We start from the raw sequence: 27,223 nt of genomic DNA, 5'->3' as shown, positions 1-27,223 counted from the left end.
TCTGAATTCTTGGATCTAAGAGATTACATAGCAAGATTGATTTATTTCTTTAAAAAGAAAGGTACAGGTCTTGTATACAAGGTACCGATCTGGAGTTTGCAGACTTCAACCTGTTTTCTCTGGTAAATTTTACGGAGGCAGCCATGAGCAATGCTAAAGCACTGGCATTGCCCATTTGTTATGAGAATATGGGATTCCACAAGTCTAATGGCCATTTCTTACTGCTCTAACTCCAATTTGGATAGCTTAGTGTAGTTCTTGAAGCAAATTTTCTGCCTCTTTTCTGCCTACTTGGCAAAATAACAAAGTCGTAAGCCTAGTAAATGTTAGGCTAGTATAAAGGTGCCTGTGTGCCTGTATAAGTAACTTCTCTAATTCAAGTGAAAAATCTGATAATTTTTGTTGTTGTTGTATTTTTTCCTGTTTAGTCTTTGAGTAAAAACAGTGAAAACCAACATCAGGCTCACTTCTATAGGGAAGACTTTGCATGAGAATTCTAGAATTGGGAAACTAACTTTGATACTCATGTCCCATTTTAAAAGAGATAAATGGAATACTGTCAGAGATTGCTGAAATTAGTTTTCATTTCAGCCACAGCTCCAGCACTACAAGTGCCTCAGAAAATGTAGGGGCAGACAAATTAGATTCAATGGGAGAAAGGCTCATGATTATAAGATGCAGGAGAAAGGCAAATGGAGAAGATTGCCTTGAACATGAACTTGGCAGACTTGTTAGTGGCTGCAGATTCTGAAAGATGTGAAAGATTCAGGAAGGATATTAGAGGCTCAGTGTAATACTTCACAAATAAGCAAATTAAATGTCCAAGACCATTTCTATAATGTTTTCTGTATAATGTGCGCTTTGACTAGCACAGTGCTGTTTGCATTTCAGGTTTTATTTGTCATATTTCTAGTGTTACCCCTTCAGGTAAAGACGAGGCTGCCAACTGAATTCAGTGCCTTTTAGCTCCTTTAGAGCTGTTCCACCTTGCAAGACTTCGAAGAAAAAATGTGTAACTGCAGTTACATATGAATTGTGACAATATTTAACAACTTCTTTATAGAGTTTCTGGTACTTCATATGTAAATACCTTTGAAGTGGTTCTGCTTGCTTCCATCTGATGTTGTACTTGTTGCAAGCACTTAATTTATTACAAGAAGTACCTTGAGCACACGGAGTTGCCAACACTGTAAATAGTGGTAGGATAGTTATTTGTTCATTCTGTTTCTCAGTAAAAATTGGTAATAAATTCATGATAGCAACAACTTATATACCTAGATCAGCCCAAGCACTGTGTTGTAATTTTGGTGCACACCAAAATTATCACACACTGGGTACTGATTAAAATTCTGCTGGCTTCAGGTTTTTCAGCTATAGCCTCAAATAAACATCTTTGTAAAAAAGAGTATTGTTGACAAGATCTATCACCTTTATCCCTGTTTTTATCTTCTGCTTTGCAAGTGCTCTTGGGGAAGGTGCAGGGATGTCTTGGAGGATGTGCAGTGCTATGTGTAGACACGAGCTTGTTGATGCTGTGGCCATGAATATCTGGTCAATGCTTGCACATACTTGCTTGGATCTGCAAATCAGTACATCTGGCTTTTAACTGTGTTGAGAAACTGATCCTAATTAAGCAGCCAATATTGAGTACCAGTAGGCTTTAATAGCTGGCATCTGGACATGAGTGAGGGGATTGTGGATTGATCTGTGTATATACATCTCCAACTGCTGATGTTTCTAGTTACAATTACTGCTGCCACAAGCCAAGATGCAAAAGTCTTTCTGTATTCACCGAGATGAGGTTGTGCTGTCACAGATCATCTTACGCTGTTCAGTGTTCTCCTGCAGTGTCCTTTACCACCTAAACATATCAAATACAAGAACTTGCTTTTGGGCGGTGTGTTCCAGGTGGTAAGAGATCCATGTGTATTTTTGGACTCATGAAGATCAGTACAGTACATTTTTTTAAACTATATCATTAATGTAGGTTTTTTTTATTGGTATGGATTTCAATAGGGATAGTTTTCCTCTGGTTGAGATACACTGCCTTACAAGAATTTTATTGACTCATGAGTGTAGCACAACTCATGAGTGTAGCACAAACTGTCTTCTATGTTCATTTGTTGTGGGCGGATCAATAATTTATTTGTATTTGTACCAGGACTTGATAGTCCAGTTTTTATAGTAGACTTACAGTTAAATGTTATTCCACTAAGGTAGGGGAATAATGACTGGGAACATCATCTGTAGATAAGGCAATACAAATACTTGCAGATTATCTTCAATAGTTGGGGTTGTCCTGTGTCCACATGTTTCTTGTGTATGTCAGAGTTTTCTGTCTTACTGAATAAAGACAGTCAGATTTGGCATTTTGTGTGAAAATAGTAAAGCCTTGCTACAGCTCATTGCTGTGTAGGTAATTTCTTGCCCAGAGTACAGGTTTTTTGGAACTCAGATTTTCCTGTTAAAGGAAATGATGAAATGGAAGAAGTGAAGGCATACTGTGAACTGTTGCACGCTGATAGCCACATTAAAGATTCTTCTTGCCAGAATTGCACAGTATCATATGAGATGATATTCCTTATAAGCAGATAAAAAGTCAGGTTGAAACACCAGCTCTTACAACCCTTTCCATTCAGGGAAAGCTTCTGGCAGAAGTAGCTTTGATTCAACCATGTATAAACTTATCTGATCCTTTCTTTACCACATCAGTCCTAAAGAGTCCCAAACCCCAGTTGTCCCGGGTTTAGTGTGTAGCAGCTTAACCACCTACCTGCTAGATATGGTTTCCCTAAAAGTACTGGATCTCAAAAAGTGCTTCTTATTCCTTGCAAATATTTTTTTCAGCATTTCTCCTTTCTGTAGGAAATAGTTTTCTCTTGTTAGACCTTCACAGCACCTGGGAATCTGAGCCAAATTGGTGTTTATATCCCTGAAGTCCCTTATAATAAATTCACTTACTTGTGGGAACTGCAAAAGTAACAATCTTCTGTTGAAGCATGGAGTACTAAAGGCCACAGAACATGATGATTTGCTGTTGGGAGCTACTGTTGAAAAGTGTTGAAAAGATAAAAAACTAGCTTTTGTATTGTTGACCAAATGTTTGCTTGTTTCTGTCAACAAATTGTTTTAAGAACAGCAGTGAAAATGCTCTTTGGAATGAAAGTGTCCGGGAGAGAGGAAGTACATTAGCTTTGAACTTGTGTTTTGGAGTATATTTAAACACTGTCTGCACAGGAAACATTTAGGTACAGCAACACAGAAGCCAAATTGTATTTTGAAAACAGTGATGGCTTACCAGTGATGCAGTGTACAGCGAGTTCAACACCAAACCCCCTTGTCTGGTAAAATACAAAGCCTGAAGTGTGCTTCCAGGCTTCAGCTTGAGTGCTTACTGAAGGTAATATGGTGATATGTTTTGGCTGCCTCCTTCCTAATAAATTAAACGTGCCTGGTTACATTCCCAGGCACCATCCAACTGGCTCAGGACTGCCTTGTCCATTCTCTTCAGCCCTCAGCTAGCAGAGCAGGGAAGCTGCATCTGAATTGTCCACTGTGACTGGGTCCCGATGGTGTGCGACTCACAAACCTGGGAATTGTGTGGGAGAACAATAATTGGCACAGCCTGGCGCTGGGGAATGTCCTAGCTGCTTTCTAGCATACATGATCATGTTCCAGGGCCTGGGAATATTTCCAGACAAGACTTGACTTATGAGTACAGATGTTAGTGCTTGATTCTCCTGAAACCTTTATGGACTAACGTATGGAAGGGACTCTGCATCACACAAATTTTGGATGCTTCAGAAAGGTAGATTTAGGGGTGAGTGATTCCTGTTTATTTTGAGGCAGTAATTCTGCACTATTAAAAATCTGTACCTCCTGTCTTTCAGATGGTTTTACGGGTGGTTAAAACATCTTTCAGAATTCAGTCACCTTTCCAGCACCACCTTTCAGGGATGAGTAGACATGCCTGCCCTCTGTCAGGCAATGGCTTGTGTATGCATGAGCATACTGTGGCCTTTCGTGGAAGTACTGTGTATTGAACTATGGTTTTTAAGGTTGTGAGGAATTTAGTTTTGATCTGGTGTGCGTGTGTGTGAATTTTAAGAGTCTTGATTTATTGCCTGGGTGACGTGGTGAGGGGATAGTCTTGCACCTTGTAGGCAATGGATCTTTTGTGTCAGCAGGGAGTAGAGAAACCTCTTTATTTCTTTAGATGTTTCCTCCAGCAAACAGTAAAATCTTTGTTGAGTTGACTTCATTGATCATATGGAATGATTTCCTACAGGCTCTTTCTTCTGTGTTTGATTGTGCATTACTGGAGTTTAAGTATAGTCCTGGTGTAGATGAAACAGTAAAACACTAGTACTAATCCCAGCTCTAAACAGATGTGCATCCCAGAGGATAGCACGTCATGTAAACCAATGACTTTGGAGCAGTTTTGCTGCTCTGACTGATCACTTTTCTGTGCCTCTTGGCCTGTTCTCCCTCCATGGTGTTTTGAGCTTCATTCCAAGCTGTGGCTCTGTCACACAGTCTTCAGGATACTGTTTGTCTTTCTGTAGGTTGTGGAATATGCTGTCAGCTTTGAATATTAATAGGGAGAAGAGGTTAGCAATATAAAATACTTTTCCTGTTCATCTTGTTTTGTCAAGGGCTATGAAACTTTACTTTTGCATGTGCTGTATTAAAAGCCTTGTGAACCAAATGCATGGCATGTCATGCTTACAGTAGTGATGCACCCCACAATTTTGGGAATGTGTAATCTGTGTGACAGCTCCACAGTTTTGGAGCACTGCTTTGTATGAAGGATCCATTGCTCAAAGGTAGTGAGCTGTCAGAGCTCACCGTGTCAATTAATATGCAGCAGGCTTTGTGTCTGCTGATTGTTCTTCTAATTGCCTGTAAAGATGATCTGTCTTAGTAGCAGTAGTGGTGCATATTTAAGGACACAGTACAGTGCAGAGATGCTCCCTGGTGTCCGTGTGTCTTCAGGGCAACTACTTCAATCCTTGCAAAGCTTCTGGTGACCCAGGGTTCTGACTGCATCTTAGGAATGTGGAAAAGAGAGGCTGCAGGCCCTGCTGATGCAGCCATGGGCAGGATCCCTCTTTGCCTGCTCATTCAGGAGAGCTGTGATGCTGCTTGAGCTCTGGATGCAACTTGTTCAGGATGGTTGGCTTTTCTGAAGAGCTGGATCTCTGCCAGAGAATGGGCCTTCATCTCTGACTCTCTGCTGCTCTCTACTAGGCAAACTCATCTAGTACAGGATTTTACTTGAACCCATAATCAGTAATATATCAAAAGGCCTTATTTAATTTAACATATTTATTTGTGATAAAAGCAGGCTGTTGCCACCCACAGTTATATTCTCCTTCTTTGTAGTGCTATATAACTACAATAAAGAGAAGTGATCTGGCTGAAAAGTAACTCAAAACATGTATTTTCAGCCACGTTTGTTCTCTGGTCAGATAGCCAGTTTATTGATTTGGATTGCTTCTCACTGGCATGCATGTTTCAGCCTCACTGGGATGGCATTAGAAATGAGGTGCGTGGTAGAAGCAAGAAGGAAGCAAGACCCATTCATTGCCTTCACCAGTGGCCAACACTTAGGTTTTATTAAAAGTCACTGTGGAATTGAGGTGGTTGTTGGCGCTGACAGTGGTTTCAAGTCCAGTGAAGTGCTGTCTGCACTTTTGTTTTGTAACACTAATGAATTTTCCCTGTGTAATGAGAAGAAATAAAAACATCAACCTCACTTTTCTTTTCTTAAGCACTCAATCCAAACTTGAGTGTATCAGATAAACTTGGTAATTTAAATTTCAGTCACAACACTTGTATTTAAAATCAGAAGTTTGGTGACCTTGGATTCTTGCAACTTTTCAGAGGCTGTTAATTTTAAAGGTAATACAGCAGCCAGCCAACTTCAGGCTGCATAATTAGGAAGCAGAGATTGAAGTTGCTTGTGAAACAAATTCTCTCCATTTTTGAAGTGAGAGTATATAAGTATGTTACTTACGGAAAATAAAGTGTCTGTTTTCAGTGGTCACTGAGCAAGTATGTTATAAAACTGAGCTTCATTTATGCGTCTGAAAGTCTGCTGCCTGTTTACAATCCTGTTTTCTTGCTTTGTTTAAATTTGCCTCTGCTTTAGTTTGTGTCTATGACTGAATGTTCCTTTATCTTTCCCATTGTAATCTGCTCCTTGAGCCAGTTTGGTAAAGGCTTAGCTGCCTTTCCTTTTCTCCTGCTTGATTTAGCAATTAAAGTTATGTGATAGTTGAATCTTAAGGTGCTACACTGTAAAACATTGTTTTGTATACTGTGTGAAAGAATATTTAGCTGTTTAATCAAGGAGAGTACAGAAAACAGCTAAATATCAGCTATAATGTGTTTTTCTTCAGAGTTTGAATTTCTGTTTTTCAGAATAGCAACAAATTAGTCTGTGCATGGAAAATGAGATTAATGCTGATTAATCAAGTGGTGATACTTGAACTTTAGATTGTGGTGTTCAGTTTTGGATACACATGGCCTTTGTTTGAAGTCTTAGGGAAGTTTATGTTTAGAAACAAACAAAAAACAAAAAAAAAAAAAAAACAAACCCCAAAACCAACCCAACCCAGAAACTACCTTTTAAAACTGAATTTTGTAAAGAACTAGGCTGAGGAAGTTTTGCCTGTTTTAAGGAACATTGCAACTGTATCAATTACTTAAAACCTGAGAACTTGTTCACCTTTAAAAACATTTATCATTTACCTTGAATCACTTGTTCCATTTTGATAGCCTCCTTCATATAGAAAATATAGCATGAAATGTCAGTTTAAATGCCAGTCTAACAGTGCTCTATCTTCTATGTGAAAGGAAGTATTCTGTACATTTTTCCATGTTTGACCTCATGGTGTTTTGAATAACCATGTTCCATATTCATATCAATTTTTGTTTTTGTTTTCAATTTATGCACAGCACTTGCTCTGAAATTTGGGGACTGAGTACACCAAACACGATAGATCAGTGGGATACAGCAGGCCTTTACAGCTTCTCTGAACAAACCAGGTGAATATTCTGCCCTCTCTCGCATCATAAAAATCTTGTGGGAGGGATTGGCTTTGGAGGGTCTGTAATGGGATGCTTTAGCTGTAAAATAGACTAAAATGATTCCTAGGCCTCTCATGGTACAGCATTTTGAAGTATTTCCTTGCCAGTGTAGAAATCAGTATGTTCACAGCTGATGTTTTGACCAATGAAACTCTTAATTCTATTATTACTCATTTTTCACGCCAGTGCTATTGAAAGAATGGGAAGACTTGTTAAATGCAAGCTCTAATGTGATTTGGTATTTATATTAACAAAATTGGAAAACTTAATTCTTTAGACCTAATCTTACAAAGTGTTTAAACTGCTTTGTATGCCGCAAGCTTTCAGTTAAATCTTGCTAATTGGCTCAGATACGAGCTACTAAAGAATTGTTTGTAAATTCTTCAGTACTTAATGGTGGGCAAATTCTAAACAGGGTCTTTATTTTTTCATGTCACATTACTTGATTTGTGTATTGAGGTTTGTCTCCCATCCCATAACAATCATAAACATCTGCATTTATGTAAGCATATGCAGTCTGTCTTAAAACTAGCAAAACATTTTCAGCTGGTAGCAAGGCAGATGAAGTGAAGAAGATAAACTGTACAGCCCTTACAAGATGTGCATTCATGTGTTTTGCATTGCAGTTATACTGCCATGTGGATCACTTGGGCAGCTGACTGCTTATAGGCTTATTTGCAGTCCTGTGGGAGTTCTTATGCTTAAAACCATAAAGCATCCATGCCACAGCAAAGCCTTGAGGTGCCTTTAGCAGTGGAAGGGACCATTAAATGTGTGATTTTATTTTTAACAACTGTTTTCTGCATTTAAAAAAAAGAAAGTATATGAAGCAATCATTCTAAATACTTGGTTGTATGTAAGTGGCTTTTAATGAACTCTAAATTCACTGGCAATAATTTGAGCAGCTCAAACATGAGTTGACATTGCTTGATACGATCATTTTCATTGCATTTGAAGCCTTTCAATTAGAGTATAGATATCACTAGCAGAGTCAACACACTGAATTCTGAGAATGAGCTACCCATGTGTGTACTCTGTTGCTGGAGGGACCGAGGCAGCACGCAGTCTGTAAATGCTTCTCCACGTCTTTCCCCTGCAGATCCCTCGATGGCCGTCTGCAGGTGTCTCACCGCAAGGGACTGCCACATGTCATTTACTGCCGCCTGTGGCGCTGGCCAGACCTGCACAGCCACCATGAACTTAAGGCAATTGAAAACTGTGAATATGCTTTTAATCTTAAAAAGGATGAAGTATGTGTAAACCCTTACCACTACCAGAGAGTGGAGACACCAGGTAGGAGGACTGCTTCTGACTTTTGGTGTCAGCATCTGTTTGTGGTTATTCAGCATGATGTTTTGAATGAAAAATGAGAGAAAGGTGATGTCCTGTCTTGATAGAAGTACAAGATTCTTTTTGAGATCGTATCCCTGAAAGTTTTTAGTAGTAAAGTTGCTGAAAAATCTTTACAAATGTGTTTGTAAACACTTCCAGGACTGCTAGCAGTTTCCAGCTGGCCAGGGGCAATTCAGACTGGATAGGACAAAAAAGTTGATTTACCTTTGCTAATGTGGAATGGTCTTATTTAAGGCACCTCAGGAATCCCATCTCTTCCAATAACTAGCTGTGCAAATGTAGTCTTAGCAGTGCTGAGTTTCAGAAGATTTCAAAACATCTGAAGAAACTCTTAGATGTTTTAGATTTTTTTTTTCATTTTAGCTCACAAAATTGTGTATTTTGATTACCAGTGATTTTTGAATTTTGCCTTTTCAGTCTTGCCTCCTGTGCTTGTGCCACGGCACACTGAGATCCTAACAGAGCTGCCACCTCTGGATGACTATACCCATTCCATTCCTGAGAACACTAACTTTCCAGCTGGGATTGAGCCACAGAGCAATTACATACCAGGTATTTTCTTAACTCCCACTCTAGACAGCATGTTCTGACATTGTACCACTGGAACAAAGACGGTCATTTCATCCTTGTAAATGATCAAATTAATTGAAATATGCACCACTAAATCAGATTTAGTTGATCTCATGTACTAATTTCAGTGGAAATACCTAAACACTGTTGTTTGCAAAACATGATCCTGCATGAAACTATATTGCTGTCATTTCACAATAGCTGACTTGGTTTCAGTAGCTTGTTTGAGATTCAGAATGCTAATAAGTCCACAGTAGATCTTCACCTTCTGCTTTAAGCCTCTTTCATAAACATGCAGGGGTTGCCAAATGCTGTGCATTTGAGATTGAGTAATAAACTGATGCTCAATCCCATCCTATGTAATATGTGGAGAAGACTTTTAATTTGCAAAGCAGTGACTTAAGTGTCTTGATCTGTAGTTCACATCAGTAGTTGTCTGCTTTAGCTTTTTGTTACTATTGTGTGCATATTGTTTTATCTTTCCGTATTAAAGAGCAACCTAACAATACTGAACTGTTAAAGAGTTTCTCCTCCCTCTCTTTTCCCCCTTTTCCACCCCAAAACAAACAATGCTAATCTGCTGCACCTGAACCCTGTTACCCTCATTTGAAACATAAAATCAGTGACCTCTTTTTCCTGCCCCAACTTCCTGTTTCCGATCTCTTCAGGAAGTCGCATGGAGTGTAAAACCAAGTAAAGCTGAAGTTTGCTCATAAATGTTTAATGCATTCATGTTACGAATAAGCTGAAAATTCACATCTGGAGTCTCTGAAAGAATGAGATGACTGCCTCAAAACTCAAATATGTGCAATGTACAAGTTGTACGTACAGGTCTTAAGCAGAATGTTGCTTGTGTTTTCTTTGAATATATCCAAGAATTGAACTGGCATTAAACAATCAATTAATTTGACCTTTCTGTTTAATTTTGGCCACATCTGTTTCCAGCTTTATAGAGCAATTTAAGGCACTAGAAGTTGGTGTTGCTGTCTTAACTTGCATATACTTTTTTAACTCATACTGAGGGGTTTTGGTAAGGTTTGCAAACAGCTTACTGGAAAGCCACTTTCTGCAAATCCAGTGCTATGGAAATGAGCTAAAGTAGTTATTTGCAGGAAGTTTGCTCAAGGTGATTGTAGGCATTCACATGATCTTCAAATGTTTATGCAGGTAACCACACCTCCTTCTCTTTGTCACTGACACCCTCCTCCTGTGCTCATATTGTGGTATCTTACTTTATTTGACCTTGCTGACTTAATCTGGGATGCTTGTCTGGGTTCTGATAAGCCTTGTGTGCCTTGATAGCCTTTTTCAGAGAACCGTTTTCTTCAGAGGGAGGGCAGGCTCACATCTGGTAGCTTTGTACCCCAGACCTGTCTCAGTACTTGATGTGTGAGAGAGAAGGAGCAGAGTGGCCTTTGTGAGCTGCATGTTCCAGTTCAGGTTCTGGATGGGCTGAGCTGCATCACCCACACTTCTGGCAGCACTCAACTCTAAATTTTTGGTGTCCCACCTGAGTGTTCATTTCCAGCTGTGTGGTGCTCAACCTCTGACCCTAAACTGCTACTAGTACTAGCTAGAGTAAATCTTCTGTGTTTAGGCAGAGACTAGACATGGAAAGTAATCTGTGCCAAAGAGCCTAGATTAGCAACTGGAAACAGGAGCCATGGGTTGGATTAGAAATGTGTATTGACCTTTTGCCCCAGCTGTGGGCTTAGCTGTAGCTAATGATTTGGGGAAGGGTGGAGTCCCCTTTATCACTATGAATGCTGTAAAAATCTTCAAAATGGATGTGATTTCTGTTATCATATTTCTTACTACTGATGATTTCCTTTAATTGTCCTTCTAAACTAAATTCTGTCAAGTCTATACTTAGCACACAGAATGAATCAAAGATAAAATTCTCTCAGTTAATTTTAATTTAATCAACTGACTTAATCTAGTTTCCTCTCACTGGTTTCCTTCTGATCTCACAATATTGCAGTACATCTCAGACATGATGCTTGTTATAATTTTATTTTATTTCTTAAGCAAAAAGGCTTTATCTTTAAAATTCTACTGTTTGGTAATAGTGTAATTAAAGGTGTTTATCCCCTGGAAGTTTCAGAGACAATTCTAAGGTGATTGTAGAGATAGTTAGCTTCAAACACTTTCACTAAAGAAACACAGGTTTTGCCTATAATATGTAGGAAAAGACATTTGCCCCGTTCAAAGAAATTTATTTCCTGAAAGGCAGTTGGTTAACTCGTTATCTGGATTACAAAGAACATCTTGAGTGGAGTGGAGAAAAGGAACATGCATACTCTCCTGGGTTTTGAAGATATTTCAGAGGAATTAGACACAGTTTCTGGTATCAGAACGCTTCAAAGTTGGTACTGAATTTGCTTTGGTCTGTGAAATTCTGTCTTTAAAGAAAGCTAGTTAAAAGAGTAGATGATAGTTTTAATAGTGCTTAGAAGTATTAGTGGTAACAATAACAGAACTTGTGCAGTGTATTAAGTTAATATAGTTATAAATGAGTCAAATCAGCTGTTGTATATGGAAGAAATACGTATTTGGGGACTGAACTGAAAAACAACCTTTAAATCTAACAACTTCAGTAAGGTGTGGGAGGGTATCTGATCTGATGGTTATCCTACATGAAGACAGCTCACGTTATTTTTTTGTGCAAATCACCAGATGGTTTTTTTCATTTGTGATTCTACTAAATATGAAAGCTGTTGATCACAATTGCAAAATTGTTACTTGTTGTAGTGACAGCATCTTGTCTTAAATGGAACAAACAAGGGTTCTGATATTTATATAACAAATTTCAGCAACTGACTGACATACAAAAGAAGATACATTTTGCATACCAATAAGGCAGGTAACATGTTTGAAGTCCTACTATAAGGAAAAAGGGACAGCAAAATGACATTCAGATTCAGTGTTCAGGTAGGTGTAACAGAGCTCATGAGGATGTCATGACAAAATGCACAAGACTTAGATCTAACAGAAGTTTGCCTAGTCATTTTACAAATTTGTGGATTTTTCTTTTTTTTTTTTTTTAATAAGAAACACCTCCTCCAGGATATATCAGTGAAGATGGAGAAACGAGTGACCAGCAGCTGAACCAAAGCATGGATACAGGTAACATTTATTTTTCATCACTTTCAAGGCTTTGTATTACTAGCTGTGATCCCTCTGCATAGGAGCATGAATTCAGCCCAAGAGATAATTGCAGTTTTCCTCTGTAAAACCTTGTAAAACCTTTATGCCTAAAATACCACTTTCAGTCTTTAATGAACAAAGCAGTTTTTTGCCAGGGAAATGTTTCTAAAACATTCTGTGACATATTAAGTATATTACATTTGTTCTGTAACAGAAGCATACAAGTCTAATTAAGACTTGACCAGAAACCCTTAAAATAGATTTTAATAGCTAAGTAGTTTCAACCATTCCCCGGCAAACAGGTTCATTGAAGCACAATGTCTATTGGCCTAAACAAGGTATAGACAATCTGTGTTCTGAGAACCTGTCTCTAACTCTGACAAACTTACCACTTCTGCCATGTTTAAAATTAGTTCTTGTGTGGAAGGCTCTGTGGCAAAAGTAACAGCATTTGTACCTTTGTATGTAAGGGTTTCTAGATAATGTGGTTGACCTTAGACTTGGGCAAAGCACAGTTAATGTGCTGGGTAAGAACCTCCTGCTGTGTGTTGGCAGACTTGAGTGTGCTTGGTTAGCTAATGTTAGCAGCCGTTTTCAGTAAGTTGGAATCCACTGCACCAGTTTCTGTAAGAACTGCAATGTTTTCCCACTGTGTGACAATAAATACCTTAATTAAAACAGCCTGACATCAGCGGTCACTGTAGGAATGTTTCTGTGAAAGCCTTTCTGTATTTTGCCACCTTGTGTGCAAATTGTGTTGGAGAGTTCATGTTTCTATGAGTGTTTAAATTCCTCCTTCTGGGAAAGAATTATTTCCTCAAATGAGGAAATCTAGTTTGCTCTTTTCTGGTGATCATAGAATCATAAATTATAGAATGGTTTGGGATAAAAGGGACCTTAGAGACCGTCTCTTTCCACCAGGGACACCTTCCACTACCCCAGGTTGCTCTCAGCCCTGTCCAGCCTGGCCTTGGACACTTCCAGGTATGGGGCAGTCACAGCTTCTCTGGGAAACCTGTGCCAGGGCCTCACCATCCTCAGCATAAAGATTTTTTTTCCCAATATCTAATCTAAATCTCTCCTCTTTCAGTTTGAAGACTTTCCCTCTTGTCCTGTCACTACCTGCTCTCGTAAACAATCCCTTTCCAACTTTCTTGAAGGCTCCCTTCAGATACTGGAAAGTCTTTTCCAAGATAACCCTTTTCCTTTGAGAACAGAGAGGCAATATCTTGCTTGACTCATCGACTCTTTCTTACCTGTTTTATTACTGAATTTGGGAAATCACTACCTTCTCACTGGAGAAGTGCATAAATAACGTTGAGAGTGTGCACGAAGTGGCAGAGTTCTGCCAAATACAATGCTAAGTTAACGGAGTCTTTACAAGGAGGGGGGGGGTACCCAGAAGTCTGGAAGATTGAATGAAATCCTAATTCAGAGTAAGTGTGTGATATTCCAGAAAACTGATGTTTCTTACTCTGAAAAACTTCAATGAAAAGCTGATGTAGATAATGGTTATGCCTACTGATCTGAAATAACAAAAAACATTTGCTCTGAAACATGTCTGTCTTGCTTCAACAGGATCTCCAGCAGAGCTGTCTCCTAGTACTCTCTCTCCAGTTAATCATAGCCTGGGTAAGCTGGAAATACTTAAAATTATTTCTCCATGTGTAGTGATTCTTCATTATATATGTAATTACTTTAAAAGTGAAAATGTGCTGTAAGAAATTAAGAGCTATATTAAGAGGTCACTGTTGTGTTGGCTTCCTGGTGTTAAGCATAATGGGGCTGAGTTAATAATTTGTTAACAATTACTCTATTTCTGTACCTGTTGAGCTCGTAGCAAAGAGAAGGAGGGGTATCTTTGTGTGTGCAGGAATAGCATTTATAAAATGAATAGTTTAAAAGGATGTTTGCCTCTCCATGATGCTGCCCAGACTTGCTGTCTCCCTTGTGTGTGTGTTCTGCCACTCTTCTCATGTACTGTTTCACCTGTAACCACAGCACAGTAGTTGCTCCCACATTAGTAGCCCGCCTGCTTTGATCCAGTGCTATTGCTGTGTGTCTGTGTAAGTGCCGCAGGAAGATCAGATTGCCATGGGTTTGTTTAAGGAATGGTGGCAGGATGTGACAGGAAAATGCAGAATGTTAAGTAAGTAATTAGGATAGGTAAAAAGGGGAAGCAGTGAAGAAAAAAACCTGAAGATACATAGGGAAGAGTCTCTAGTAGGGGACAATAAAGTAGCTTAGAACTACTTTTATCTAAAGAGACGGTGTAATACAAAAGAACATGATTTTCATATTATTTTTTTCCTTTTTGTTGTTCAGTGTTTGATAGTTTAATCTTTTCTTTAATGCTGCCAAAATGTTTGCAAGCTACAGAAAAGGCAACAGGAATGTCTCAACGTCTGGCGCTCAGAGCACCATTAGCTTAATCATTTTGCCGAGCAAAATGCAAGTACTGAACTAAATGAGCTGTGGTCAGATTAGATCATCCCTTCTTCCCCTCCTCCTTCCCTTGTGTGGAAGACTGAATTCCATTCTATTTACTGAAGTAGGTAAAAAGGACAGCAAGCAAAATATAGTTTGAGTAGTTTGAGGAGACTACTGCTGTCATTTCTGGGAGAGACAAATAGCAGGGTAGATTGATCTACTTTCAGCCTCAAAATCTGTGTTAAGTTTGGTTTTTAAAATTTTTTTTTAGACTTGCAACCAGTTACTTACTCGGAGCCTGCGTTTTGGTGTTCAATAGCATATTATGAGTTGAATCAAAGAGTGGGAGAAACCTTCCATGCGTCTCAGCCTTCCCTGACTGTAGATGGCTTTACAGATCCATCAAATTCAGAGCGATTTTGCCTAGGTCTGCTTTCCAATGTAAACAGAAATGCTACAGTGGAAATGACAAGGCGACATATAGGTAAAGATCTCTGATCTTTTAACTATTTAATTTCATTTTGTTGGTTAAATTATCTGAAATGACCCGGGTAGGATGTGTGTTGGGTTCCTTTCACCCTTGTGCAGCCAGCCATCAGCTGTCTCTCAGGGCTTGTCAAGGATAGTTTGCTCTCACTGGCTGAGAACAGAAGTGGAAAGACACAGAGTCACCGCTTCTGAAATTAGGGAGAAACATGGCAGCTTCTGCTGCTGAAGCCAGTTTGAACTGGGAAGAGATATAGTGATGGCTGGAGCTGAAAGGAGCTGCCTTTCCTCACTCGGTAGCCCCATAGCTGGTGGCAGCTGCAGTCACACAGCTGTCACGCTCAGGGCAGCGCAGGAGGAAGCCACTCTACTGTGTGGCACTCCAGTAGCTCACATTGCTGTTCTTGCCTTCTGGAAAATGATGGTGCACCAAAGCATCCCAGGGAGCAGATTGGTGGCTTCCAGCATCCTCAATGGACCATTCTGCCCTGGGCAGCATTTATATTCAGAATTGCTTGTAATTGAAATTTAAGCTTTAATTAGAAAATATTCCCATGTTGCTTAGTTTACTGTAGTTTATAAAATGCAGAATGGACACTGATAGAATGAAATTCTGGATTCTTTTCTGAAATGGGAAAAGCTGCTATTGAGAACCCATTGTTTTGACATGATTAAGGTTTTCTTTGTAATGATTAGTCAAGAATGTTGTTTTCCACAATGCAGTGTCTTGATTTCAGGTTCTTCAATAAACTACCTTCATTCTTTTTTTTTTTTTTCTGGATACTTTCATTAGCAACATTTATGAGATTTTGTTGTTGTTGTTATTTTTACTTGCAGTAAAATTTCAACCTCTTCAGTAGAACCGACTCCTTTTATGCCAAGTCCAAATGCCAAATCCAGATGCTTGTCTAATAAAATTTTAGATGTGCAGAAACCCAGGCTGTGCTTGTGCTGACTGGTCAAAATGATCAATGATGAGGAAAAGCAAAAATCTCATGAGCCCTTACTCTTTAATAGAGGGAGCTCACACTTTGTTTGAAAAATTGTTTTAACAAAAAAGGCGAATGGAAACTATGGCCTCTAAAGTATCTGTTAATTATAAATAGTTCTCTCTGGGAGATCATTTGCACATTATTTACTTTCTGCTAGAAATAAACCATGCAGATTTGTTTTCCACTCAGTGACAGAACAAGGTAACAATTTAAAGGTGGAAAATTGAGATTTTTTTTCACAGTTTTTGTTTTTTTTGTAATAGGGCTAAATGAAGTCATATTGTTTTTGTTAAAGCAGCACAGAGCTATGCAGTGGGTTGTGAAATAGTGTGGGTGTATGTAAGCAGAGAGTGTTGCAGTGGTGATCTTATGTTTTCTCTTTTGACCATAGTGGCCTGTGCTGCTTCACATACAATGCTTTAATATTAGCACAAATTTTAATTCTGTTTTGTGAACACTGCTTCTGAGCTTGGATTTGGATACAAGCCATTATTTGGCTGGAAAAATCTTTCACTTTTGACCAAAAATTATTCTGCTTTTCCTTCATATATTTTGCATTCATGGGAGAAAAATGCAATTGAATTGTGTTCTGCTCCTGCTACAGCTGTCAGCACAGCAGTGAGGTCGTGTAGATAATTGATTTCTGTCTATGTTGTAAAGAAAAACCTTGGCCTTCTCTGAAAAATAAACTCCCTTGTTCCCTAATCTGTTGGTGTCATACCATAACTAGAGTTCTTTTGAATTTTGCTACAGGCAGGGGAGTGCGTCTGTATTACATTGGCGGAGAGGTTTTTGCCGAGTGCCTGAGTGATAGTGCGATCTTCGTTCAGAGCCCCAACTGCAATCAAAGATACGGCTGGCATCCTGCAACTGTGTGCAAAATTCCTCCAGGTTAGTGGCCTACCAAAGGTCTCAAGTGAAAATACCCAGTGGATGTGTTCACTGAATGACATTTTCCTTCCTTTTTTGTAATTTCTTCATAGATTCAGGCTTCTGTGTAGCAAATGCAAGTGTATTCACTGACTGTACCTTTTTGACTCTTTTTAGGATGCAATCTAAAAATCTTTAATAACCAAGAATTTGCTGCTCTTCTGGCTCAATCTGTGAATCAGGGCTTTGAAGCAGTTTATCAGCTTACTAGAATGTGTACCATAAGAATGAGCTTTGTTAAAGGATGGGGGGCTGAATACAGGTAAGAAAAGAACCTCCTTTGTTCTTAAATTTAGAGTTAATAGTTTTTGTTCTTTCACTAGTATACCATTTCTCTCTGGCTTGAAAGCCATACATACACACTTCTTGCTGCTATTGTGGATATGCTCTCTGCAAATTGAACCCATATTTTCCTTTTTCCCCCCTCAGCGATGGAATTGCTAAATTACAAAGTCCATAAACTGATTTTATTGTTGCATTGAAGCCAACTGTTGAGCAAGGAATGTCGTCAAAGTTCTGTTCCTTGCTCAGCCCTGCTGGCTTGCGTGTTGTGGTGAAATCCACGCCATCATCACAAAGTTCCACAGTTTGTGCTGTGTGTGAGATTATTTTCTGTGTGTTAGACTTGCAGTCATTCTGGTCTCTGTCCTGCTCTGCATGTAGCATGAGTTCCTTAGGCTGTGGTGCAGGATGGGGTTGGTGGTACCCAACGGAGAGACTTGCAATGCCTCTTGCAGAATGGAATAGCTGGAGAGCATGCATCTAAGGGATGGCAAGTATTTTGGAACTTGCAGTGGAAAAAGCTTTGCAGGAGTGAGATGACTGTGTTTATGTAGTAAAACTTCTAAAAACAGTTCTTTGAGTGGAAAGAAATAGCATTCTATCTGCTTTGGAATAGCTTCCAGTTGTGTTCTCTATTAGCACAAATGAAAAGTGGTAGTTGAGGACAGTGCCTGTTTTTAATGCAGTGTGGAAATTCAAGAAGAAAAGGAATTGACTTCTAACTGAGCAGTTCTAAAGATTTCATTATTTTGGAGAGCTAGACCTGTGGTTTTAAACAAATCTTTTAAACCTCTCTAGAAATTGTCCACTAAAAGAATGAAGCTTGACATGTCAATACCCTAATGCAATACATAATGATTTTTTTAAAAGCCATATAATTTCTGAAGTTGACTAATGGTGTGTAGGCTCCACTTGGGTTGATTCCTTTATCTGCTCTTGAAATACATACATGTAAATAGCAGTGTCAGTATGTGGGGGAGGTTTCTCAGCTAAATGAAGCCAATTTTGTAGTAGTCTAATGAGATGAAATGAGAAATTTGAGTAATGGAATAAATTGGTACTTCTTTGTTAGGAAGAGGTAAGAAAAAATTCTGCCTCAGGTTTAAAGAGCTATTGGATTTGGCTCTGAAGGAGTATGTATGCACTTAGGCATAATTAAATACAACATTCAAATCTGAGAAGAAGAAAGGCTTAATCAGTCAGATTATATAGAGGCATCTTGAAGTGAGTGTAAGTGATGGTTTAAAACTATGGGGAGGCTTTTGTTAAAGTTACTTCTGAGTGGGGAGAATGTTGGTGGTTGGTCTATAAACCGTTTGTAGACCGTAGGATTGAAAAAGCTGCAGTGGTAGCACTGCCAAAACAGCACAAAAACTGGTTACTGACTCATGATGAACTAATTTCTTTGCACATCTCTTTAGGATGATGCTAATAAATTACTGATACACAAAGCTTGTGAATATGCTCTAGCTGGGATTAGAGCAAGAAGAGGTGGCTCCAATGACACAACCTTGAATTTAAATTAATGTAGCTTGACTTGTTGAAATGGATTAGGAAACACTGTAAACCCCATCACTCTTAAAAACATCTGTACTTCATTATTATATGAAAAAACCTTTCTCATAGAACAGGCTTAGGCAAAGGCAAAGCATTACTTGCATTTTGAGCATATGTGCATAAATGTGCAGGTACAGCAAGGTGATATGTTTTATAGGCTTGGTAGACACAATACCTAACAAAGCTTTTTGCTTTGTTACATGTTGGCCCAAATTGGGGATGGTAGAAGTTCAGATCACCTGTCAAATGTTCGTGTTAGCACAGGAACAATCCAGGTCCAGGATCATCTTCTAAAGAAAGTTCAGCAGAGTTAATTAGTGATCTTTGAACTGGAAATCTTTGGGTTGAAGAGGTTGAGTTTTTACCTTTAAGAGGATTGCTCAGTGGCTGTCACTATTTTACCAGTTTTTAGCAGCGTGGTGCAAAGGGAGGATTGTTGAACTGAACCAGTTGTAAAATTTTGAGGAATTGTGTTGTGAAACACATTGTAGGAGAGTTGACAATGGTGGAATAATGAATTTCCTTCTTTGGGAGAGGATTCAAGAGTAAATGGAACTATATTTCCTGTGGTTTAGATTTGTTTTTCTGTTGTATCACTTCATTCTGGCATAGGCATCTGGGGCTAAGATAACTGTTTTGTAGAATACTGAAAGAGCACAGACCCCAGCTGCTGTCATCTCCTGGAAAATGTGAAACTTCTGAAATCAATCTTTACTGTCTTAATTTTTCTGCCTTTTCAGTTCCTCTGTTTATATAAACAGATTTCCTTAAAGCAAAGGGCTGCAGTACTGACAGTAAAAATGAAGGAGCTCTGTTTGTGTCTGACTAATTGCCTTTGAATCTTGGGATAGCTGGAATTACTACAAAAAACTGGCTTAGCAACCACTGTCTTGCCAATCTGGTTAGGGAAAACTCCCATGCCTAGAGTAGGTACAGTGAAATAGGATTTCTCAGGCAGAGTTTGTTTTGTCCAATACTGATTTCTTTACTTTGGAAATGAGAAGGAAGATATTTGAATAACAGATCTGTGAAACAAAGATATAAGGGAGAGAGAATGAAGCTTTTATGGTTGTCAGTTCTTCAGCTTTACTGAAATTTGCTATATGGTGTTTAAATAAGGTCTTCTATTGTGGAAAATGATAGGCAAGTTAGTATAAAACACAAGGAAAACCCAATTTCTACTTCAGTTGTTTCTGTGAGGATGTTATAGTACAAAACACTTGTAGAAGTGTAAGATTACAGGAAATCAGAGATAAAGTTTGGTGTTCCTTTGAGATACCATCAGTTAGCACAGTGCAACCACACGCTGTGTTTTGATACAGTGTTTCTGACAACATCTACCAATTTCCTTGGTACATTTATCATGTAGTTTACCTCAAAAAGCCAGAGCTTATGATCACCATAGCATTGTGCTGTTGGCCACGCTGGCAGTGCAGAGCCAAGGGCTTCTATTCCATATTTCTCAGTAGTTGTCTACAAAATTCAAATCCAGTTATGCACGCAGACCCTTGAAAGGTTGAGATACAGTTGTTTGTGGTGTGAACACTGCATCAGCTGGACAACCTTCACTTCCAAATTTCTTTTTAGAAGTAAGGCTCTTGGTGTGGCACTTGAAGAAAATACTTGTGTTACTATTCTCCAGGGTGAAATATTCTTTATGTATTATGGAGAAGCATGTAATTATTGATTTGTCTTACATATGTGAAGTGCTTTGGAGTTCTGGGACCTTTTTTTCTGGAGAAAGTTTAGTAACAGTTACAGTAATGGTTACAGATTTTTATCTCTGTGTACTAGATATGGATGGAAACGTATTTAATCATATGATGCAGAATTTTGTGGCAGCTGAACCTGCTCTCTGGCTGGATTCCAGGCAGCCACCAAAGTAGCTCTCTCACTCCTGTCAACAGCTGGACTGGTGAGAGAAAATAGAGCAAAATGGTCATGAGATAAGGACCAGGACAGACCCTCACCAAATACCATTTGGGAAAACAGGCTTGAATCAGAATTATTGAATGAATTGTTGCTAACACAACCAGAGCAAGATAAAGAGAAGTAAAATAAGACCTAAAACACCTTCAGCCCTTGCCAGCTCTACCTTCTCCCCCAGCTGCAAAGAGAGGTAGGACTGTGTGTCATTGTCAGTTCTTCAGGCAATGTTCCTGCAACAGTTCAGGAAGAGGAGCTGGAATCCTTCCCCTGCTCCAGTGTGGGGTCCCTCCCACAGGAGACAGTTCTACATGAACTTCTCCAGTGTGAGTCCATCCCACGGGCAACAATTCTCCATGAACTGCTGCAACGTGGATCACTCTTCCATGGGGTGCAACCCTTAAAGGACAGGCTGTTCCAGCATGGGCTTCCCTCTCCACAGGCCTCCCCCAGGCTCACAGCCTCTCTCAGGCACCCCCTGCTCTGGCATGGGCTCCTCCAGGGGCTGCAGGTGCATCTCTGCAACCCTGGTGCCCTCCAAGGGCTGCAGGGGAATCTCAGCTCTGGCACCTGGAGCAGCTCCTGCCCCTCCTTCTCCACTGCCCTTTGTGTCTGCAGAGTTGTTCCTCTCACTTGTTCTCACCCTCCTCTTCTGTGGCAATTAAAACGGGGTAACAACCTCATTTTTTTCTTAAATCTGTTATCACAGAGGCATCACCATTCCTAACTGGCCCAGCCTCGACCAGCAGCGCGTCCATCTTCAGAGCTGCCAAAGGATATCTCTGCCAGACACAAAGACAGCTTGTGGCAGCTTCTGGCAGAAGCCTCCCCAAAACCTGGTGACACCAACCCCATAGAGTGACTTTTCCCTATTCTTTGTTTTCTAGGCGGCAGACGGTAACAAGCACTCCTTGCTGGATTGAGCTTCACCTGAATGGGCCTCTACAGTGGCTGGACAAAGTATTGACTCAGATGGGCTCCCCTTCAGTTCGCTGCTCCAGCATGTCCTAAAACTCTCCTCTGTCACCAGTGGGCTAAAAACCGAGTCCAGTCAACAGACTTAATATAACAGCTCGTCTGTCGTAGTATTTGTGTGTGGTCCCCATGAACTGTTTACTATCTAAAAAGGTTTTTTTAAAAGAAAAAAAAAAAAAAGAAAAAGAAAGAAAAAGAAAAGAAAAAAGAAAAAACAGCACTTGAGGTCTCATCAGTTAAAGCACCTTGTGGATTCTGTTTCCTATACTCTGATACTAGATGAAAATTTAGTGTATAGAAAAGCCTTCTTCAGAAAGAAGGGACAGTTCTAAAGACTCTTTAATGGTGTTTTTTATTGGGTATATAATTGAGTGTCCTAATGGTTATCAATAACATGAATAGCTAAGTATATATACAGATAATGTATCATGATCTCAAATATCACGGTATTGTGCTGTTCTACATTTTAGTTCCCATAAATAGGAATTTTGGTTTTTTTATTGGGGCAAGTATCTCATGAAATTCCAAGACTTTGCTCCCTTATTCTTTTATATTTTTTTAATATAAGCAGGTTTTCAAGTTGTCCTAAACATAAAAAGACTTTCCTTATAGAAAAGCTGAATTTTTTGCTGCGTTCTTAAAGAGAAAGTCCCTCCATTGGAAGGGAAAGAAATGTCTTGAGATTCGTCTGTGAAGTCTTAAGACGCTTTATATACTTAATGGGGCCTAAAATGAATTCATAGTATAAATTCTGAGTGTCCATCACACTAGCAGTCTACTTTTTGATACCCATTGCCAGCAGTATTGCTGGCAGTGGTGTAATTTGGGACTTTTTTGTACCTTGGATCATTGAAATTAGTGATTTTTTTCTCATGGACTGAGAATTTACCATGGCTTTGGATATTGGATTAAGTGCACAAGGTTATTGGCTTACCCCTTACATCTGTATTTTTTTTTTCATTGGATAAGTCTTACCCCTTTTCATCTGTATTTTTTTCATTTTTTCATATGTCACTAAAAATAATGGGGTTTAGTTTTCGGAGCCATATACCTTGAAAAATTATTTCCCGGGGTAAGCTAGACTCTTTGTTTAGGTTTTAAATAGATGCAGCTTCTTAACATATTTCAGTAACAGAATTTAAATTTCTTATCTGAGTCGCTTTTATAGTTTACTTACACACCAGATCATACGCATTCATTATGTCATAATGGGCCTTGTTATTAAAAGTAGTTGCTTCTGCAAAACCTCTAGGATAGTGGTTGCTGAGGTATGACCAGCAAAGGAGGACTTCCAGGTTCTTCATGACAGTGCATGTTATTGTGAACCCTTGGACACTACAGCTGCACCATATTAAAAATATTCTGAAATATATTCTACAAATAAGTCTGGGTTGGGGCTGGGTTGGGAAACTGTATAGAAGGGTTATTCTGACTTGAAAAATACACATCTTACTAACAATCTTGTGATCTAGCTGTCTGTCATTCTTTTGTTATTGTGGCAGTAGCAGGATTGCCTTTGTCTGTTTTTTTCCATTGTTTCATCAATTACACTAGTTCTGTACTTTGTAAGTACAGCTAGTGATAACTTAGCTTTGAGAACAAAAGTGTGGCCAGTGTTACAGCTTTTAATCACTTGACTGAATTGATGATAGTGATGGATATTTTTATGCCATTATGACTAGGGCATAGGAGCAATACCAAAAATCAAGCCTTGAGAAAATGGGCCAGACACCTTTCCAAAATTGGCAAAGCAGTTACCAGTTTGTGCTAGTTTTACCAGTAGACTAATGTATTGGTAGAACTTGTGGACCTAAGAAATAAGCTTCATGCGTGTTGCATTTGCCTAATATGTGAATACACTAATAAAAGTTTTAATTCTCAAAATGGCCGTTTGTTTTTTCTTAATTAATTGCTGTGTATATTTTTTCATTGAAGGTTAGGAGTTGCCCTTATCCACCCAGTTAAATGGTACAAGTGTCCTGCATGTGGTGGGTGGAAAGGCAGAGTTTAGATCCTAATACCACTTTCCATGCAGCTGTTTCGGAGGTTCTGGATCTGTGTGTTTTTGGTGGTACAGACTCCTACTCCTGATGGAGTTTATTAAAGCAGTTGTTTTTTCCCTGCCACAATCAAATGGCATCCTACTATCTCAGGTGTTTACTTTCACCTGTGAGACAGATAAGATCAACTTTCCTGAGTCAGACTCACATTTTTGAGCAGGTTGCTGCTTAAATCAGTTGGGTGGCCTAATGCTGTGGTCTCCTTGCTGTTAGATTTCTGAATGTGCCTTTCACCTGTGGCAGTGTTAGTTGCTTTGTCTTGAACAGTGTAGTAACCTTGACTCTGCCTCTTCTCAGGGTGGGCACTTCCAAGGAGAGTGCCAGGACCCTGCAGACACTGCCTGTGGTGCTGCCTGGGTCCAGGACCATTCTGGTCTGTGCTGAAGTCACTGTTTTTGGCTGCTGCTGGTACCGCTCAAATATTCTCCTGCCCTTGCAGTTCCAGCCACCTCTTAGAGGTACAAGGGAGCTTATCTGTGTTTGTAGTGTTCACTTGTCTGTGTTTCATTTCAGTGCCTTTGGCAGTTCTTGACTAACTTTAACCTCCCCCTGTTTCTTAATCCAGTGCCTTTCTGACACTGCTGTTCTGCTCTTCTTCAAATTCATGCAGATGACTGCAGCATCTTAATACAGAATGCCTGTGGTACATAAGGAATGTGACTTTCCTTGCTCTCCTCTTCTGCCAGTCAAAGTACTGATGTCCAAAATATAAATAAAAAGTGATTTTTTTCAATTAGGCTATTTTGCAAAATAAAACACCTAGCAAATAGGGAGTACTCAAGTGGACATGCCTTCAGTAAAGTATGGGGAGCCAGCTGCTTACTACATGTATCACAGAGCTGAAGAAAATCTGTACAAATTTTGTGTAGCATTGACTTTAATTCCATAAGCTGGGATTCTGATCTCTCTTGTCACTAGCCCTAACTGAGCCTTGATTTTCATATTGCCAAAGCCAAGTAATCCAACACCAGGTGGTTAATGTAAACATCCAAACCTAAAAATGATTTTTGAGTTGCCTTTTGGCAGCTTGAAGGCACAAAGTTGACTTTTCAGAACCCTTCCTCCAGAGAAAAACTTCATTATTTATAAGTTGTCTCAGGGCTGAGGCTTTGAGAACCATGTCGAATGCCTGGACTTTGGCAGCTTTAAACTGTGAGAACTGATAGCAGAGTGTCATTAGCTCTGCATGTTTCCCCCTTCTTTTTGCACATGGCTCCTTTTTAGGTGACAAGGTCCCTGCAATAGGCATTCCCTACTCATAATTCAGCATTTTATATGGAGTCCTTTGATTTCAGGTGGTGTTACACAAATCTGGAATACTGTGAGAGCTGTGGTGTTCTCTTGTTTTTATTCAGGATATTGTGTTTAACCAGATCTTAACCTCCTTGAGACCAATTGCAGGCAAGGAGAGTAAATAATTTAACTTCAGACTCCATATAAAATTGACAGGGAGAGGTAAAATCTGATATTGGCTGTCGGGTAGCATAGGCTGTTGGCAAAGGAGCCTGTTTTAAGTGCATAATGTAAATATAAATGTCTGCCTTAAGAGGTTCTCTGGTGCTATCAAAGTAGTAAGCTAAGATATTTAAGAATAAAAGGTTAAACTAATTAACACACAGCTAGAAATCACAACTCTTATACTTCATCAAGCTCTTTGTTTCCATGTGTCCAACATCTTTCATGTTGAAGTGGGAGGGTGTGAAATTTGGGGGTTTGATAATCATCTGCAGCTCTGAATAGCTGGCACAATGAACTGTGTTTTGTTGTAGTCTTGAAACTTGTCACACTTCATTGTGGTTACAGTTTTGGGGGTTTTTTTAGCATTGCAAGCTGAAATTTTACTGCAGCTGGGTTTTGAGTTAAAATATTGAGAAATACAGGATTCACTACACTCCGCCCACACAGTGTTTTACTTGAGTATGAAGCACTGTTCTTTTTACCAAAACAAGTTTGGCTAACCTAATTTTGGAGATGCTGAAGTTCCAGTGCTAGCTCTGAAGCATCAGTGAGGTACTGTCTTTGTTAAAAAAATAATTATAAAAATACTGTCTTTAGTTATAAAACTATTTTTTTTTCAACAAAAATAGTTATAAAACACACCAGCTGCATTAGCAACTGCTTCTGGAAGGAAGAGAGGAAGTTCCACCAAAGTGAAATCCTGTGATCCCCCTGTCGTGCCAGCAATAGAAACAGGTTCTGCCCCCACATGTCTCGATGGGATTAATGTGCACTGCACACCAGTGTCGACCAAAGCTTTATATTTTTATGGTTCAGATGTGCCAGGCCAACGAATCCACACAGTCCAGAAAACACGGTTTTGCCCAGCCTCTCCCTGGCTAGAGGCAGGGCCCCTCTAAGCCTGGTTATCCTTGCCCTGGGCATATCTTGGATGTTCCTTCAAGGGGATCGGACATGTCATCATAATCATCATCATCATCATCATACCTGGCAGTTCGGCTATGGGCAACTGGAGCTGCTTTCCTTTTGGTGGAACTCCCTCTCTCAGCCTTGTCTTCCTTCAATGCACGCACCCATCATGCCAGAGCAGCAGTAGATTTTCCATCCCATCTCCTCATGTTTTCTCTGGAATCACGCAGGTAGAATCACAGCTCAGCTCGTGGGGTGTACCTTCTCTCTACATCCAGGGAACGTCTGCCTTGGGTACCAGAACCTCTGATCTGCACTGCTGGATACCAGAACCCCTGATCTCTGTACTGAGATTTAGAAAGGTCCTCTTTCATCTCCTCCCTGAGTTTCTTGTGGTTCTCCTCTATCTTGTTCTTTAATTTCTGCAGATGTGTTTCTACCGCTGCAATTCTGGTATGTGTTGGGCCATGTACAGCATCTGCTTACGCTCAGAGCTTCTTTGCCATATCAAGCACGGTCTCCTCACTGTCATCCCACTTCATTATGGCTAAAGCAGGAGTGTATCCTTGTGGCCCAAGTTGCACAAGTTTTCGCCACATCACAGACGTGCATGGTACCAAGTCTGGGTTCCTAGTTGTTACATCATCTGAGAAGATAATCTCTGCCACTGCCATTTCTCTCAGGCATTGGATCCCTTGCTCTGTGGTCTTCCACTGGGTTTGCTGCATATGGAGATCATCTGCACTAAGACATCTTTGTGACACGCTTCCTAAGATCTGTGCCCAGAGGCTGTGAGGGTTGGCCCCCTCATCATTCCTTGGTTGATGACAGGATCATGTGACAGGGATCCCAAATGCCTCACTTCACTACTGTCCCAAAACTGTAGCCTCACCTGCAGCATCCCAAAGACAGACTAGCCAACTAAATATAGATTCATCAGGTTGTTGAGTGTAATCCTTAGGCCATGAAGGTCCTTCAGGGAAAAGGACTCAATATTTGCATCTGATCTTGCACCTGCTGCTTTAACTCCTGATTTTATGTCAGGAGGCATTG

The 27,223-nt window shown here is 39.7% G+C and overlaps 1 protein-coding gene across 3 annotated transcripts in view; it reads left to right on the top strand.

Moving 5' to 3' along the window:
• SMAD2 (SMAD family member 2) overlaps window positions 1-23,629 on the top strand; it is a 39,063-nt gene extending 15,434 nt beyond the window's left edge. Inside the window, exons 2-11 of one of the 3 annotated variants that reach the window (XM_005424186.3) lie at window positions 6,964-7,053; window positions 8,195-8,388; window positions 8,866-9,000; window positions 12,070-12,144; window positions 13,087-13,149; window positions 13,744-13,797; window positions 14,867-15,079; window positions 16,827-16,964; window positions 17,121-17,265; window positions 21,656-23,629. In XM_005424186.3, the coding sequence (XP_005424243.1) occupies window positions 6,964-7,053; window positions 8,195-8,388; window positions 8,866-9,000; window positions 12,070-12,144; window positions 13,087-13,149; window positions 13,744-13,797; window positions 14,867-15,079; window positions 16,827-16,964; window positions 17,121-17,265; window positions 21,656-21,779 (1,231 nt within the window). In that variant the 3' untranslated portion in view covers window positions 21,780-23,629. The remainder of the gene's footprint in view (window positions 1-6,963; window positions 7,054-8,194; window positions 8,389-8,865; window positions 9,001-12,069; window positions 12,145-13,086; window positions 13,150-13,743; window positions 13,798-14,866; window positions 15,080-16,826; window positions 16,965-17,120; window positions 17,266-21,655) is intronic. The other 2 variants (XM_005424187.3, XM_031059630.1) reach the window with 2 other exon arrangements.
• Window positions 23,630-27,223: the final 3,594 nt, after the last annotated feature.

The sequence above is a fragment of the Geospiza fortis genome, unplaced genomic scaffold, assembly GCF_000277835.1.
Source record: "Geospiza fortis unplaced genomic scaffold, GeoFor_1.0 scaffold488, whole genome shotgun sequence".
Classification (NCBI taxonomy): Eukaryota; Metazoa; Chordata; class Aves; order Passeriformes; family Thraupidae; genus Geospiza; species Geospiza fortis.
The sequence above is the reverse complement of the archived record's forward strand: the minus strand, read 5'-3'. Positions and strand labels throughout refer to the sequence as shown.